This window comes from Tiliqua scincoides, chromosome 8 (assembly GCF_035046505.1).
Source record: "Tiliqua scincoides isolate rTilSci1 chromosome 8, rTilSci1.hap2, whole genome shotgun sequence".
Classification (NCBI taxonomy): Eukaryota; Metazoa; Chordata; class Lepidosauria; order Squamata; family Scincidae; genus Tiliqua; species Tiliqua scincoides.
Genome location: NC_089828.1, coordinates 19,074,457 through 19,088,249, shown reverse-complemented (window position 1 = coordinate 19,088,249; position 13,793 = coordinate 19,074,457). Strand labels below are relative to the sequence as shown.

The 13,793-nt window shown below is 45.0% G+C and overlaps 1 protein-coding gene across 2 annotated transcripts in view; it reads left to right on the top strand.

Annotated features, from left to right (window-relative positions):
- The window catches only part of ARID3B (AT-rich interaction domain 3B), a 64,204-nt gene extending 54,523 nt beyond the window's left edge, over nucleotides 1-9,681 (top strand). The window contains exons 8-9 of one of the 2 annotated variants that reach the window (XM_066635983.1): nucleotides 766-870; nucleotides 2,551-9,681. In XM_066635983.1, the coding sequence (XP_066492080.1) occupies nucleotides 766-870; nucleotides 2,551-2,717 (272 nt within the window). In that variant the 3' untranslated portion in view covers nucleotides 2,718-9,681. Of the gene's footprint in view, nucleotides 1-762; nucleotides 871-2,550 lie in introns of both variants that reach the window. The other variant, XM_066635982.1, reaches the window with a different exon arrangement.
- Nucleotides 9,682-13,793: the final 4,112 nt, after the last annotated feature.

Genomic DNA, 13,793 nt, shown 5'->3' with positions numbered 1-13,793 from the left:
GGGGTGCTCCCTATGTAGTTGGGATCTAGTAAAAATCTTGGCATTTTGAGTAGTAACTATTTTGAATCTGGAACGTTTGAGCATGTGGTTTAGAGCCCAGTCTTCCACTAAAACATTTGCTCCCTCACCTGGTCAGCAGTAGAAGTGCAATCTGCTGGTCTTTAAGAACCTTCCTTAGTAATAACAGGATGCCTGGCAGGGCATCTCTGATCCCGTCTGCCTGCCTGATAAAAAATTCTCTCTTAGACTTTAAAGTGTCACAAGACACTCTGTATTTAAACCTTTTGGTTGAGCATCCCAACTAGTGCTTCTGCTGTTGGGAGCTCCCTCTGACTTAAAGGATCGTTTTGCTCATGCAAGGGGCCTTAGACAAGCAGGTTTTTGCAGAATGGAATGCTCCTTTTGTTCACAGAGGCAACTTCTGTTTGTTAAGAGAGCTCCTGTTACCAAAAACACAAAAGCCATGCCTTATGTGGAAGCCTTTCAAAGTGTAGTATCTGATGGTTTAGCTTTTCCCAGTGCCATTCTATGGTAAGATGAAGGTCATACTTTTCTCCCAGTTTTGGGGGAAGTGAGACCCAGGAAGAAGCAAGATTAACTTTTCTGTCTGTGGGCTACAAGTAGAAGCATCATGAGGGCAGTGAGTTGACATTGAGGAAGAGATGAAATCAGCACTCTCAAGCTGGGTCAATGCATCAAGAGATCCTAAGAATGAGCGGAACATAATTCTCACTGGTCTTTTTTTTTTTTTCCTTCCTACAGCAGAGGATAAATCGGATTCCGCAGCAACAGCAGCAGCATTGAATTGGACCCCATCTGGCTTTGGAAGCATTAACATGTCGGTGGAGATCAATGGCACAGTCTATGCTGGTGAGAAGGCTGCAGCCTCTGAAAATGGGGGGAGGGTTGGTGGAATTCTTGGAATGAACCATCCAATATTAATTCAATCAGCCTCACAAACTACAGGAAGCTCCTGTTTTTAGAAATGGGCCACATCAGAATGCCAGATACAGGGAGGGCACCAGGATGCAGGTCTCTTGTTGTCTTGTATGCTCTCTGGGGCATTTGGTGGGCCACTGTGAGATACAGGAAGCTGGACTAGATGGGCCTATGGCCTGATCCAGCAGGGCTGTTCTTATGTTCTTAAGCAACATAGAACAGACCGATGAATGGCTCATGTGCCATCTATTTCAGCGCCTCCTGTAATGTGCAAAGTGCACTCTGTCCAGAGTTCCAACCTTTGTAGTGTTGATCAGTGGGGCAAAACAAAGATGTGCTCTTTGCTCAGGCATTCCACGGCATATTGAGACCCCAGTTTGAAATTAAAACTTGGAGATTCGTGTAGAGCATTAGTGGCTTGGACAGATTCTTTCCTTAAAAGATTCACTTTTGTGGAGCTTGAGTGAAGCATCATTTGAGACCCAGGTATAGACCAGGGGTGTGTCTTCTATTTTCACCCATTTGGTAATACTAGGTCATCTTCTCCCTCCCACCTGTGAAAGGAATGTTTGATAATGGTCCCAGTTTGGTTTTTGAAGTAGCATCTCTTACGTTCTCAGGTCATCAGAGTAATTTTGGAGCAGCTGGTTTATTTGAAACCTGCAAGCCCCCTAGGAATTGAGGCCATATTTGCACCCACTTGCATTGCTGGAGGGGTTTGGGAGGGTGGGGGGCACACCGGGTGATGTGCACAGGGGTGGTGTCACCACTACTGGCCAAAATTATACCAAAATTATACCTTGGTATAATACCATCATGTTATATATCAATCGATGTGTAATTTTATGCCAAAAGCAATTAAACAAACCATATTGAAATATCTCTATTCTATCAAAAGTTATAGCCAAAAACCAGCGGGGGCAGGGTGATGGTTCATCATCACACCCACTGCCTAGGGCGTTGCCCCATCCATTGCATGGGAGAAGGTCCAACATAGGCATGACGCACTAGCCTCCTTCACCAGGTCATGCGAACCCTAGTGACGCCAGTGTCCACACTTGATTTTCAAAACAGATAGCTAGTTTAAAAGTGAAATTGTTATGAATGGAAGAGCCCTGCTGGAGTCCAGTGTCCTGTTTCTCACAGTGGCTAACCAGATGCCTCTGAGTAGCCCACAAGCATAAGGTGAAGCTATACCCTTCTCCTACTGTTGCTCTCCTGAAACTGGTATTCAGAGTAACGCATATTATCTAAAGGTAAAGACGGAACTTAGTGGGGAGAAAAGGGGAAGGGAAAATCAATTGTGGAAAACCTGGGTGAACAGCTGTTATATCAGCCAATAGAAGGGTGTCTTTCTTCTTCTCTCCCATGAAGAGCATCTGCTGCTGTTGGAATCCATGATGGAAGGGACCAGATGGCAGTTCTGCCAACCAAACTGAAGGAAAGGGCCTTTTGCTATTGCTAAAATGTTGAGTGCTGCTAGATAACAGTCTAGAATCATACTCTGAATTTTACATATCAAGAGATTCTCCTGTTGTCGTCTCCAAGAAGCCATTTCCTTAATGCTTCTGCTGACCTACTAATTTTTCCTCACCTGTCTGTGCCCTACAGGAGTCCTCTTTGCCCAGAAGCCAGTCGTCCACCTCATAGCCGGATCCAGCACACAGAGTACTGGCGGTGGTAGCAGCAGCAGCAGCAGCAGCTCCCACTGTTCCCCCAGCCCAACATCCTCTCGGGGCACACCCAGTGTTGAGCCTTCGACAAGCTGGTCTCTCTGAGGGAAAGCAGGGGAGCAGCTTTGCTCGCTCTGGCCTCAAGTGGCTCCTCTAGGCTGGAAAGGAGCACATCTGTGTCCTCACCTTGAGGGAACCCACTTTGCAACTTGGCCAGCAGCAGAGAAGCAAAGATTCCATGCTGGCAAAGTTCCCGTCAGGATGGTCTCTTTGTTCGTCTAGCCTTTCTTCAGGTCTTGCTGTGTCCTCAGTGAAAAGAGGGGCAAGGGAAGGGGACACAGGGCGTGTTTCAATCAGGGATTCTCTCGAGGGGCTGTGCATTTGTAGATGACTAAGCATCGCCAGGGTAGCAAAAAGTCAGGGGATGAAGCCCATTTAAGGACATTTTTTTTTCAAAAGGACTGCAGTGTGTTGACAATCCTACCCCTAGGGGCGGGGGGAGGGAGGAATGTGGTACTCTCTCACTCCCTCTCTATTTTGCGCTCTCTCTCTCTCACACACACACATCCCCACAACCTTTTGATTCTTCTCTGCAACTTGCTTCACATACACAAAATCCCTCTTTGTTCTTTTGTTTGTACATTCTTGGCATGTAAATCGAACCTGCATCGTTTTGTGTTTTGCCAGTTTCCTAGCCTTGGGCTTGAACGGTCCGTGCATTTCTAGATAACCTATGATTTGGTCTGCCACCTTCCTCAGGAGGATGTTGGCAGCCTGGAAATTAGATCTGTAGCAAGGGGTAGTTTCATTGAGAGCTGGGCAGTTCCCAGACGTGAATGAATTGGGGAGGGTTCACTGCTGCTCATCTTCATAGCAGCTTTGCTTAGCCTTCGATGCAATAGAGGGTTTTGCTCACTTGTAGTGAGATCCTTCCACAGCTTAGGGCCTGATTCTGTTTGAAACCTTCTCTTGACATTATGTGGTGAAATTCATTGGCTCCGTTCTTTCTATTCCAGTGGTGGATGGACATGTAGATTTTTTTTCTGCCTTCAGTAGGCCTAATGGGTAAAGTTGCTTGAGATTTCAAGGGAGGTGTATGTTAATGCAGGTCTCTTCCTGTCTTGCTGAACTTCTCTGTCTCCTGAAAACATTCCTGGATGTGGTGCAAGGCATGTCTGCAATGCTGCCTCTGTTCTCTCACTCACTACTTTTCAGTTGGGCCTTTTCAGAATTTTCTGCAGCCTGAATCCATTTATGTGTAGCATGGAAATGGTTACTTCCTGAACATTTATAGGGCATCCCTTTGAAGCTGCATCAGAGCCCCACAAACCTCTGAACTCCTCTTCCTTGCACAATTTTAATAAGGCACCTGGAAGCTTCTTTTTGGCTGCTTCTTCCCCAGGCTGTTTCTTTGCTTTTGTTCTCTTCTTCCCTCTTACCCACATACACCACCCTTGCACATGCTTCTTCTCATTCCTTGCTAAACTCCCCTATCCGTCCACTAGATCAACAGTCCATCCCCTTGCCACAGGGATCAGCCTCTCCTCTCATATACCCTGGTGATCTTGGTCATCCTACAGATCTGTCGGCTTCTCCTGAGCAGATGAAATACCTCAGAAATATGTACTTATTGCTGTGTTTTTATTTCTCTTCTGGAAGGATTTGTGTATGTTAAAGCTTCTTTTTATATGTCTTGCTGACTGCTTTTATTTTTATTTTATATATTGTAGCACCAAAGACACACCAAAACACACACACACAGACAAACAAGGAACCCCTGAGTAAAGGATCAGAAAACTTTGATGTCTTTGATTGTAGAATAGAAGTGCTTGACTTTGGGTATCTCAAACATGGGGTAACAAATAGTGGTGACTGCAAGTTGATTTTTTCAGACTGGCTTGTCCCTCACTCTTTCCCTCCCCCCTCCTTTTTCTGGAAGGGTTTTATGCTTTCAGGTCTTTCAAAGTAACTCAGGTTAGATGCATCCCAGTCCCGAACGTGGCTTGGCCTCTAGTGGGTTGTGTGTGGTGTTTTTTTATTTTTTTAATATATGTTTTACTCTTTCAGTAAAACAGGGTTGGGCTTTTTAATTGGTCAAGAAAGATTTGGTCAGTTGATTGGCCAAATAATGGTCAAACATTTAGAAAAATGTATTGGCAAAACCAAAAACATAACCCAATCATCAACAGGTTTGAAGCTTATAATAATTACCAATAAAGATTGATAAACTGCTGTGCAACAGTGGAAATCGCTTTAAAAGAACTGAAATGAATTATTTTGACTTGAAACTGTGTTGGATAAAATTCCAAAAGCCACCTAATAGGCTCGCTCACAATGATACAGAATGTTGAGCATCAAATTCACATTAGGTGAGGGTTTCATAAAAGTGAATTAATCACTAAACCAATATTCTCTTTGGTTTTGATCCTGGAATACCAGGATCTGCCTCCAGTAACAACTTGCAAAATAAGGAAAAAAAAATAAAGCAAGGTAATAGCAACTATTAAACAAAGAAAATCAGTTCTCTTAGGGCATTTTTGCTAATTAGGCAGCCTGCCAGTTCTTCAAGCACCATCTGCTGCATGGGAAAGTTTGATCATATTTGACCAATTGCAAGCTCCCACACATGCTACTGATGACTTCTGTGGGTCTGCTTATATAGCACTCTGGCTCCTCGGCCATCCAAATGTAAGCATGCACAGTGGATTTGAACAGGGCTAGTGCAAGACTTACCGAGGCGAGTGCACCAAATGCTCACTCTCAGCCAATGGTGAATCAGCTGCCACCCCAGCTTCTCCTCTTACTCCCTGGATTTGAAAAGGAAGAAAAGAATATGATGGAAAAGGAAGTGTGGAAGAAAGTGGTGGGCTAGACCATTTTCTTCCACACTTCTTCCATTCTGTATCCATTTCCCTCCTTATATCCAAGGAGTGAGAGGAGTAGCGAAGTGGGGTGTGCTTACAGAGGCAGCTGCTCCAGCCAGTCCATCACCAGAGGCACTGCCTTAGTCAGCTTCACATACAGCTTGGCCCCGGATATAAGCAGTGATTCAAGTATATGACTATAAAAAGTAGTTCCTGTCTAAAATGCAGCAAGTATCTCAAGTGGTGCTTCATGGCAGCAGTGAATTTCAGAGGGAAGGCAGGACCTCCATTTTGGAAATTGCTTTAGGAATGTCTATAATTATATCACTGTTAAGGTACAGAATCCTTGCAGTTGTTGTAATCAATTCAAAGACCCATTTTTATTTCTTTTATAGCAGCACTTTTGGGCAGATTCCTGCTGAGAAATCCTACCTGTCAAATGCTGCATCAGAACTGAAAGCTACCCGTGTTGGCTTCTGTTTATGGATCTGTTGTTCAAAAAAGTCATTATTTTTTTTTCCAGTTCTGAGGCCGCATCTTCTAAGAGTATTCATCCATTGTACTTTGCAGTCAGTGCCATGGAGGAGCATATAATTTGGAAGACTTTGCAATGGGAAGGATCAATAAGGTTTAATACTCTGTAGAAAAACCTATGTTTTTAGTACCTAAAAGCAAGCTAGACTTCTAATGTCTGTAGCTTTTCTGAGCACATGTCGTATGGACTGTTACTGCCAACTCAGTAGCAACATGGACTTCCTTTTTTGAGGTGGTGGGGCTTCCTCTGGCTACTGTTACAGGACATTCAGGCTCAAAGCCCTTTGGGCAAGTTGAACATAGGCATGACTGCAACTAGTTGTGCTGTGATCATGGACACGTACTCATGGGCCAGTTCTCATATACATGTATGTGAGCAAAATTTTAGGCCACTAGGCAGCCTTACAGCTGGAGAGATTTGTGGTGGGATGAGACGAACCGTGCACTTAAGACCCTGCATGCTGTTGCTTTCTGGTTTAATCAGTATGATGTTACTGGCACTCTACAGGACCCGTGTTAAGCTAGAATCGTTCCCACTAGCTGTAGCAGCATCTTTCCTTTGCATGTAGCTCCATCATTTCCATCAGCAGAAACCAAACTGAACTCATTGTTAGGCTTGTCGGTCAACAAATTTGGATTAACCTGAGAGGATATAAGTTTGTAAAAAGTATAATTTCCTTTGGAAGGCCTTGAGCCCCAGGCTTGATTGTACACTCCTAGACCAGGGATGGGCAGCTAGCTGGTGGGCCAGATTTGGGCTGCAGGACACTCTTATCTCACTGCCAGTCAGCTTACCAAATTTTAATTGAGGCACGACGTAGAAATCCTGCCCAGTGTGTTTGTGAGCAAGTCCTAATCATAACGTTAATCTCTCTGCAGCCTGTAGCTCATTGGAAAAGTGACAAGGATGCTGAACAGCAGGCTCAAATTGCAAATAGCCACACTGGTCCGTTACCCAATATCCAAAAGTGACACTAGGCTAGGTCCTTGGCTAGGACCATCTAAAATGTCGAAAGTAGTAGGCAGATTTTTGAGTTGCCCAGAACCCTTCTTCATCTACCCCAAAGAAGCATTCTCATGACCTCCAAAAGTTCACTCATACTTTCTGGGTCGTGTGTGTGTGTGTGTGTGTGTGTGTTGCTGCAAAAAAAAATGTGGTTATACAACTGTTGCGTATTTTATACACATGTTATTGCATTGCTGTCTCATGTGCATTCCAGAATGAAAACGGACTGCTGGCAGTCTGCCTCTTGAATAGATCCTTGATGAAGCAACTCCCACCCACTCCACCCCACCCCCAAGTTGATAACCTCATTTCACCCAAGCACATGTGATCCATAACTGTGAAGAGTTTTATTACCAAGTGCAGGTTTTGCATGTCTCGGAACAAATTCATTCCAGAGAATATAGAATTTGACCACCCTTGTCCCTGGCATGATCTGACCATGGGGTGCTGGATGCTGCTCATTCCGTTCCACAGTAACCCTGCCAAATTTTAACTAAAATGTGTGGAAAGAATTCCACCCACAGTTTCATTCACCAGCAGGATTTACCAAGAGTTGTGTGTGGAACAGACTGCTTTTACATTCTTTAACACATGTTTGACGCTTCAACCTTTGGTCTTTATAAATCAATTGCATTGCTGCATCTCTTTGAAAAGCAGTAAGCACGGATTTAGGCAAGGCCAGAATGAGAATCATGCCTAGTCGTTGGGCGCCAGAATCCAGAAGCTGCCATCAGTTTGTGCCTACATATTTAAATTCATTGCGGCTCGCATTTAGATTGAATGTGCCCAGCCAGTATTTTGCTACACTTTGAATATCCTCTGCTAGAAACCAATGACTAAAGAGTTATTGATGCTCTGTGCTCCAGGCTTTCCTCTGGTGCAGCTGCTTTGTTTTAGTGCAACTAGCTATCTTATTCCAGGAGACAGTGAAATAGCAAATGATGTTGTACATAGCTTTGAGTCTTGTCACCTCTGTCTCTAACTTGTATTGCCTGTAGCTTGGTAGCCAAAACTTCATCAGAGTCCAGTGGTGTTCACCCTTGCTTGCTTCAGTGAATCAGCTGAAGGCATTTTGTGGGCTAAAGCATGTTGGTTCCCCCCCCCCCGTACCTTCCAATCACTTCAGCCTTGTCCTATCTGTACTGAGACAGGGCAAAGAGGTAACAGTGGTTGTGTCCCAGTTTGTGAAATGGAGATTCAAGCTGTAGTTCTAAGGGTTCCTGATAATGTCTCCTTCTGTTTTTAAGGGTAGATTTCTAGCCCTCATGATTTGGGATGGGAAGCAACACATACAGTGTAACCTGCACAGTACCCAGCTTTTGTACACCTATTCTCCCCCCCCCCATGCATACATTGTTCAGTGAGTCTCAACCTTCCTGCCCCTAGATTTTAAGAATGTGGAACAAAGCACAAGTGAAGTCCTCTAACCAGAGGAAATAACTGGAGTTGCGTAATTGGTATGGCTAATTTTGCTTCTAGGATCTATGTTTGTTTCCTAGTTTCTTCCCCCCCCCCCGCCCCACCCCAGTATAGAATTCTTAGCCCTGGCTAAGGAGGGGAAGTGGGAAGGTTGCTTTTTCTGAATGCTTCCCCCCCATTCCAGCTTTAAAGCAAAACTGAACTTTTGCTTATTGTGGGTCAAAGTAGGTGGCAGATCTGTGTGTTTAACTCTGGAACTGTCCCGACGATACATAAAGAAAAGGTGGGAGTGTTTTTAATAAAACAGAGATACACATGGAGTGAGGGCAGGTAGACCCTCCTCTCACACCCCACATGCCTTCACATGACGTTGTCCATAGTTGGCTCAAGATCTTCCAGCGCCCAATGTGGTATATACAAAATTTGAAAAGGAAGAGGCAGCAGCAGAACAGGAAGTTGGAGAAGAGGATCGTGTTTGGAGAAGCTGACCACTCTCCTCTTGCAAGTAGCTCAGACCTTTCCTTTTCAAATTCAGGCAGCCGAGAGGAGGAGCAGAGGTAGACAGCACATACCATCCTGAACTGACCACTTTAGCTGACCTCAGTGACAGCACAACCCTGACCCCTTCCCTGCATCCCCCCCTCCAAAAGTATTGAAAATAACTTCACACATCAACAACATCAGGAACCAAGCCATGGGTGGCAGGTGGGTTTCAAGCCTACCACCTGCATGCTTTTCCTCCTCTGCAAGTTGCTCAATTCCTCCCCACCCCCGGTTTTAAAAAATATGTGATTTGGGGTAAACGGGTTTATACAAACAGGTCTGCCACCCGCAGAGATGGCTTTGGCTCTGTCACACTCTTAATGTTGCATGTTCTTGCACAGAAAGCTGTTAGGTTCACTGCAGTGGCCTCTGCCTTGCTAGAGTATTCATGTCTATAAGCTCTTTACACAGCTAGGCTGGAATGAGGCCGGAGTGAAAGGCTTCTTCCTCTCCAGTTCAGGGAAAGGGTAGACGTTGCAATTTGTAACCATATATACCTCATTTTTAAAACTAACAATAATAAATAAGCTGCCGCCACACACACACTGGACCCTCCTTGTTGTTCTGGGTCAGCCATTTTAGACTGTGAAAATCCTACCCTTTCCTCTCCCTTGGCTTTGATGCGAATGGTGATTTTTTTGGCTGAATCATTTTCTGCTGCTGCATCAGGCTTTGGTGATGGGTCTAGAAACCAGCAGCAGATTAGGGGGCTGGGTGGTGATGGTGGGGGGGGGGGTGGCAGCTTATCCTTACCTAACCCGACTATTGATCTCTGGCTATTAAAGATTGTATGGCACTCAGGGCTTTTGATATGAAAGAAAGGGTTGTTGTCTCTCGTGATGGGTTTCCTTTTGCAGGGGCTTCCCCGCCCACTTGCTCCTCAAGGACCAGGCAGGGGTTTAGCAGTAAAGAGTTGGATGCGCATCAGGGCATGGGCAGGAGTTGAAGCAGTTCTTTGCTTTCATTCTGAAACAAGTGCGGGTCTGCAGACATCTCGGTCCCAGTCTGCACAAAAGCTGCCTTTGGGCAAGTCAGACCATGGGTTCTCTAGCCTAATATCATCCCTAAGACTGTCAAGTCACTCAGGCAAGAGTCTTTTCCAGCCACCTTACCTGAAATCCTTTCAGTTGGCAGTGCCAGGGATTGAACCGAGGACCTTTTGCATGCAAGCATGTACTCAACGGCTGAGCAGTGCCCCCCCCCCCCAACGTTGCACCGCCTTGGCCTGGCAAACAGGCCCCAGTACTTTCTGGTAGTATCAGAAAACCCAAGGACAAGGACCCCTTCATTAATCAGGGTGGTGGGAGACCGCTGTTCTCACAGATCCATGCTCAGGGGAATGGGACTGATCCACACAGCCCTTTCTTGGCTGCTGCACCTTCCTTTTGGCCAGACTGAGTGAAAAAAGGGGGGTGTTCTGCAGTCAGCAGCAGCCTCTCAGACTAGTTTTTTTTTTTCTTAACTATTTAAAGGAAGAAATAAAATGTGATAGCCTAGATGGTGAATAAATAAATAAATACCTCAGATGTCTCCTTCCAGCAAGTGTCTGTATATGTTGTTGTTGGGTTTTTTGTTTTTTTCTATCTTACATGTTATCTGAATGTTTATATTCCAATAAACTTCTACCTCTTCATACGATGGCCACGCATGTGTTCTTGGTTCGTTGTTGTTGTTGAAGGCAGTAAAATCTGGTTTCCCCATTGCAGCAGATTGAGGGCCCGGTCCTATCCAACTTTCCAGTGCCAGTGCAGCTGCAATGTGGCCCCAAGCCAAGAGAACAAATGTTCCCTTGCTTGAGGAGGCCTCCATAACTACCCTCCCACTGCAAGTTCTAGCACCCACCCTATTGGCACTGCTACACCAGGGCTGGAAAGTTGGATAGGATTTGGCCCTGACATTCCTGCAGTGCACCATACAACTGAGTGGGGCAGAGCTGTTTGGAACACATCAGTGGAATCCTAGAGTGAGCAAAGTCGATGGTGGCCCATCATCCAAACCATAAGATGCCACATGCTGAGAACCAGGTCACACAAGGCTTCAGCCAAGCATAGGGCTCCATAGTCACTCAATCATGAGTGTTATTTGATTTGATTACAGTTGCATACATTTTGCATATGGCTAAAAACAGTCTTTCTGAATTGTGAAGCATTCCCTTTGTTTTTTAGTGATGAGTGTCTGTGCTTCAGCAAGCATCACTCTTTAGCAGGGGTGCCCAAACCCCTGCCCAGAGGCCACTTGCAGCCCTCGGGGGCTCCCAATCCAGTCCTCGGAGAGCTCCCAGTCTCCAATCAGCCTCTGGCCTTCCAGAGACTTGCTGGAGCCCTTGCTGGCCCGATGCAACTGCTCTCAGCATGAGGACGACTGTTCAACCTCTCACCTGAGCTATGGGATGAGGGCACCCCTGCACTACTTGCTGTTTCACATCTGTTGATGCAGCAGTGGCAGCGAAGGAAAAGCTGGCCTTTGTGCAAGTCATTCATATAAGTTCTATCTCTAATACATTCAATTGTGTAAATTTATTCAAATTTTAAATGTAAATTAATTCCTTTTTTTTCCCAGCCCCCGACACAGTGTCAGAGACATGATGTGGCCCTCCTGCCAAAATGTTTGGACACCCCTGTTCTTTGGAAAAGGCAATCCTTTCTCTGAATATGTGAGAGGGAAAGAGAGCAAAGGAAGTGCGTCTCTAAGATGTGCTTGCAGTCAAGTGCTTTTTTTTATAATGAGTTTTTTCCTTTTTAATCTACTGCCTGATTAACCCATTTCTGCCTGCCCCACAGGTGTACACATTTGTTCCCTGTTGTGCATATGCAACGTTGGGCAGAAATGGCTTAATCAGGGCCACCTCTCTAGCCCAGTGTGTCAAACTCATGTAGTGGGCGGAATAGCTTTCATGGTGCCTGCCGACGGCCAGAAGTGACGTCATGTAGCAGAAGTTGGCCAGAAATAAGCGCTTGGTTCTCACAGAGAAACTCATTAGCTGCAAATGGCATGAGAAAATGTGCAAATCTTGTTCATAATTTCAAGAGCCCAGTTATCACAGGGGTTGAAGAAATTGCTTCTGGGGGATGCATCCGGCCCGCGGGCCTTATGTTTGACACCCTGCTCTAGTTAATCAAAAAACCTTTTGACTTTTGAATTATTTGAATTAATAATTGACTTTTGACTATTTGGATTAATTTGACTGCATTTTAATTTGGAAAACGAGAGAAATGGAGCAGAAGGGGGAGTGTGGAGGAGAGGCAAGTGGCAGACTAGTATCTAGATTCTCTAGCCCACCACTTGCCTCCATGCTTCTGTTCCATTCCTCTCTTGTATTTCAAACCCAATGAAACAGGAGAAGGAGCAGGAGCCCGGGAGGGACACAGCATTCAGTGTGCCATGTATGGAGTAAGATGATATTTAATTTAAATATTGCCTGGGTTGTGTGTATTCCACACATGAACGCCTAAAGGAGAGTCCTCCACCTTGTTCCACCTCCAAGATTTAGAAACAAGGTCCATGATGAGAGGGTGTTGTCATAAAAGCGCTGTCAACCCTTGAATGGTTTGCACGTGTTGGGGGGGGGGGGGAATATGGTATCAGATGGTGTTGTGAGCAGTAAAATGGCAGAGCCAAAAGTGGCCTGAGATGGATGTATGCCTCCTGTCTGCTGGAAAAAACAGCTGGAGAAATGGGTCATTGCTGGCATACTGGCAACCTTGTGTGTGAATGATGTGTGATATATCGGGGTAATGTGTTCTCTGTATTTGTTTTCAGAAACTTGTGCTTTGTTTAAAAATGCAATGGAAACTTTTTTAAACAAAAGCTTCTGGAAATATCTGCCTTTTCACGTCAGCAATATGCTATTATCAGTTATCTAGGAAAAATTCTTAACTGACAAATCAAACACAGTGCAAGAGGAAAAACTGGAATATACTGAAGTGCCCTACCCTTTAGATATGGTCTACAGGAGTCTGTGTGTAGAAGAGAAATCAGCCCCTGCCTGCCCTTCCCCCAATCTCTAGGAATAAATAGAATATTACCTGCTTTCCACCAATCTATAGGATTATATTCACAGGAGCTGTGGGTTTGCACTTCTCACAGCACAACACTAGATGGCAGCACTGATGGGCAACTTGAACAGCTCAGATATAAAGATACCCAAGGATACATTGTCATTCATGTTCCTTATCTTGATGGTGGTACCTGTTTAGTCCAAGAGTAGAGCTTCTTTGTTTCCCAAGTTCATGGCAGTGCACAAGACTTTAAAACCAATTCAATTCTAAAAATAAAACCCCATTAAAATACAGCATACAGTACATACAAAACTAGAATTAAGGTTCCCAGGTGGGGCACATCCAAAAATCAGATTTCCAAAAGGGAGCCTGCTGATGTCACAAAAGTGGCAACCTTTGAAAAATGGGGGTGGGAGAGATCTTGGTACCAGGGTTGGACCCAGGAGTAAAGAGGCAGCCCTAAAACGACTGAGATGAACCTTTGCTGTCCCTCTTCCTGAAAAAGAAAAGCACTGGAGTAACGGAGCTGGTTGGGGGCAAAACAGCTCTCGTAGTTATAATTCAAGAACAATTCCTTTGCAAGCAACATATACCAAGAAAAATGACCATGGTGTTATGTTCTTACTGCTGGCTGGACTTGTGTATATGACCTGGAAATGTTGGCACATAATGACTTCAGAAAAATATCTCTGGTGGCATTCCATAATGAATACGAAGGCCTAACCATTAGAGAATCTGAGATGTACACAGAAAGCGGAGCCCCTTCACTCTGCAAAGCGCACTCCTGATGCTGCAGTCGCATGTACAATACTCTGTG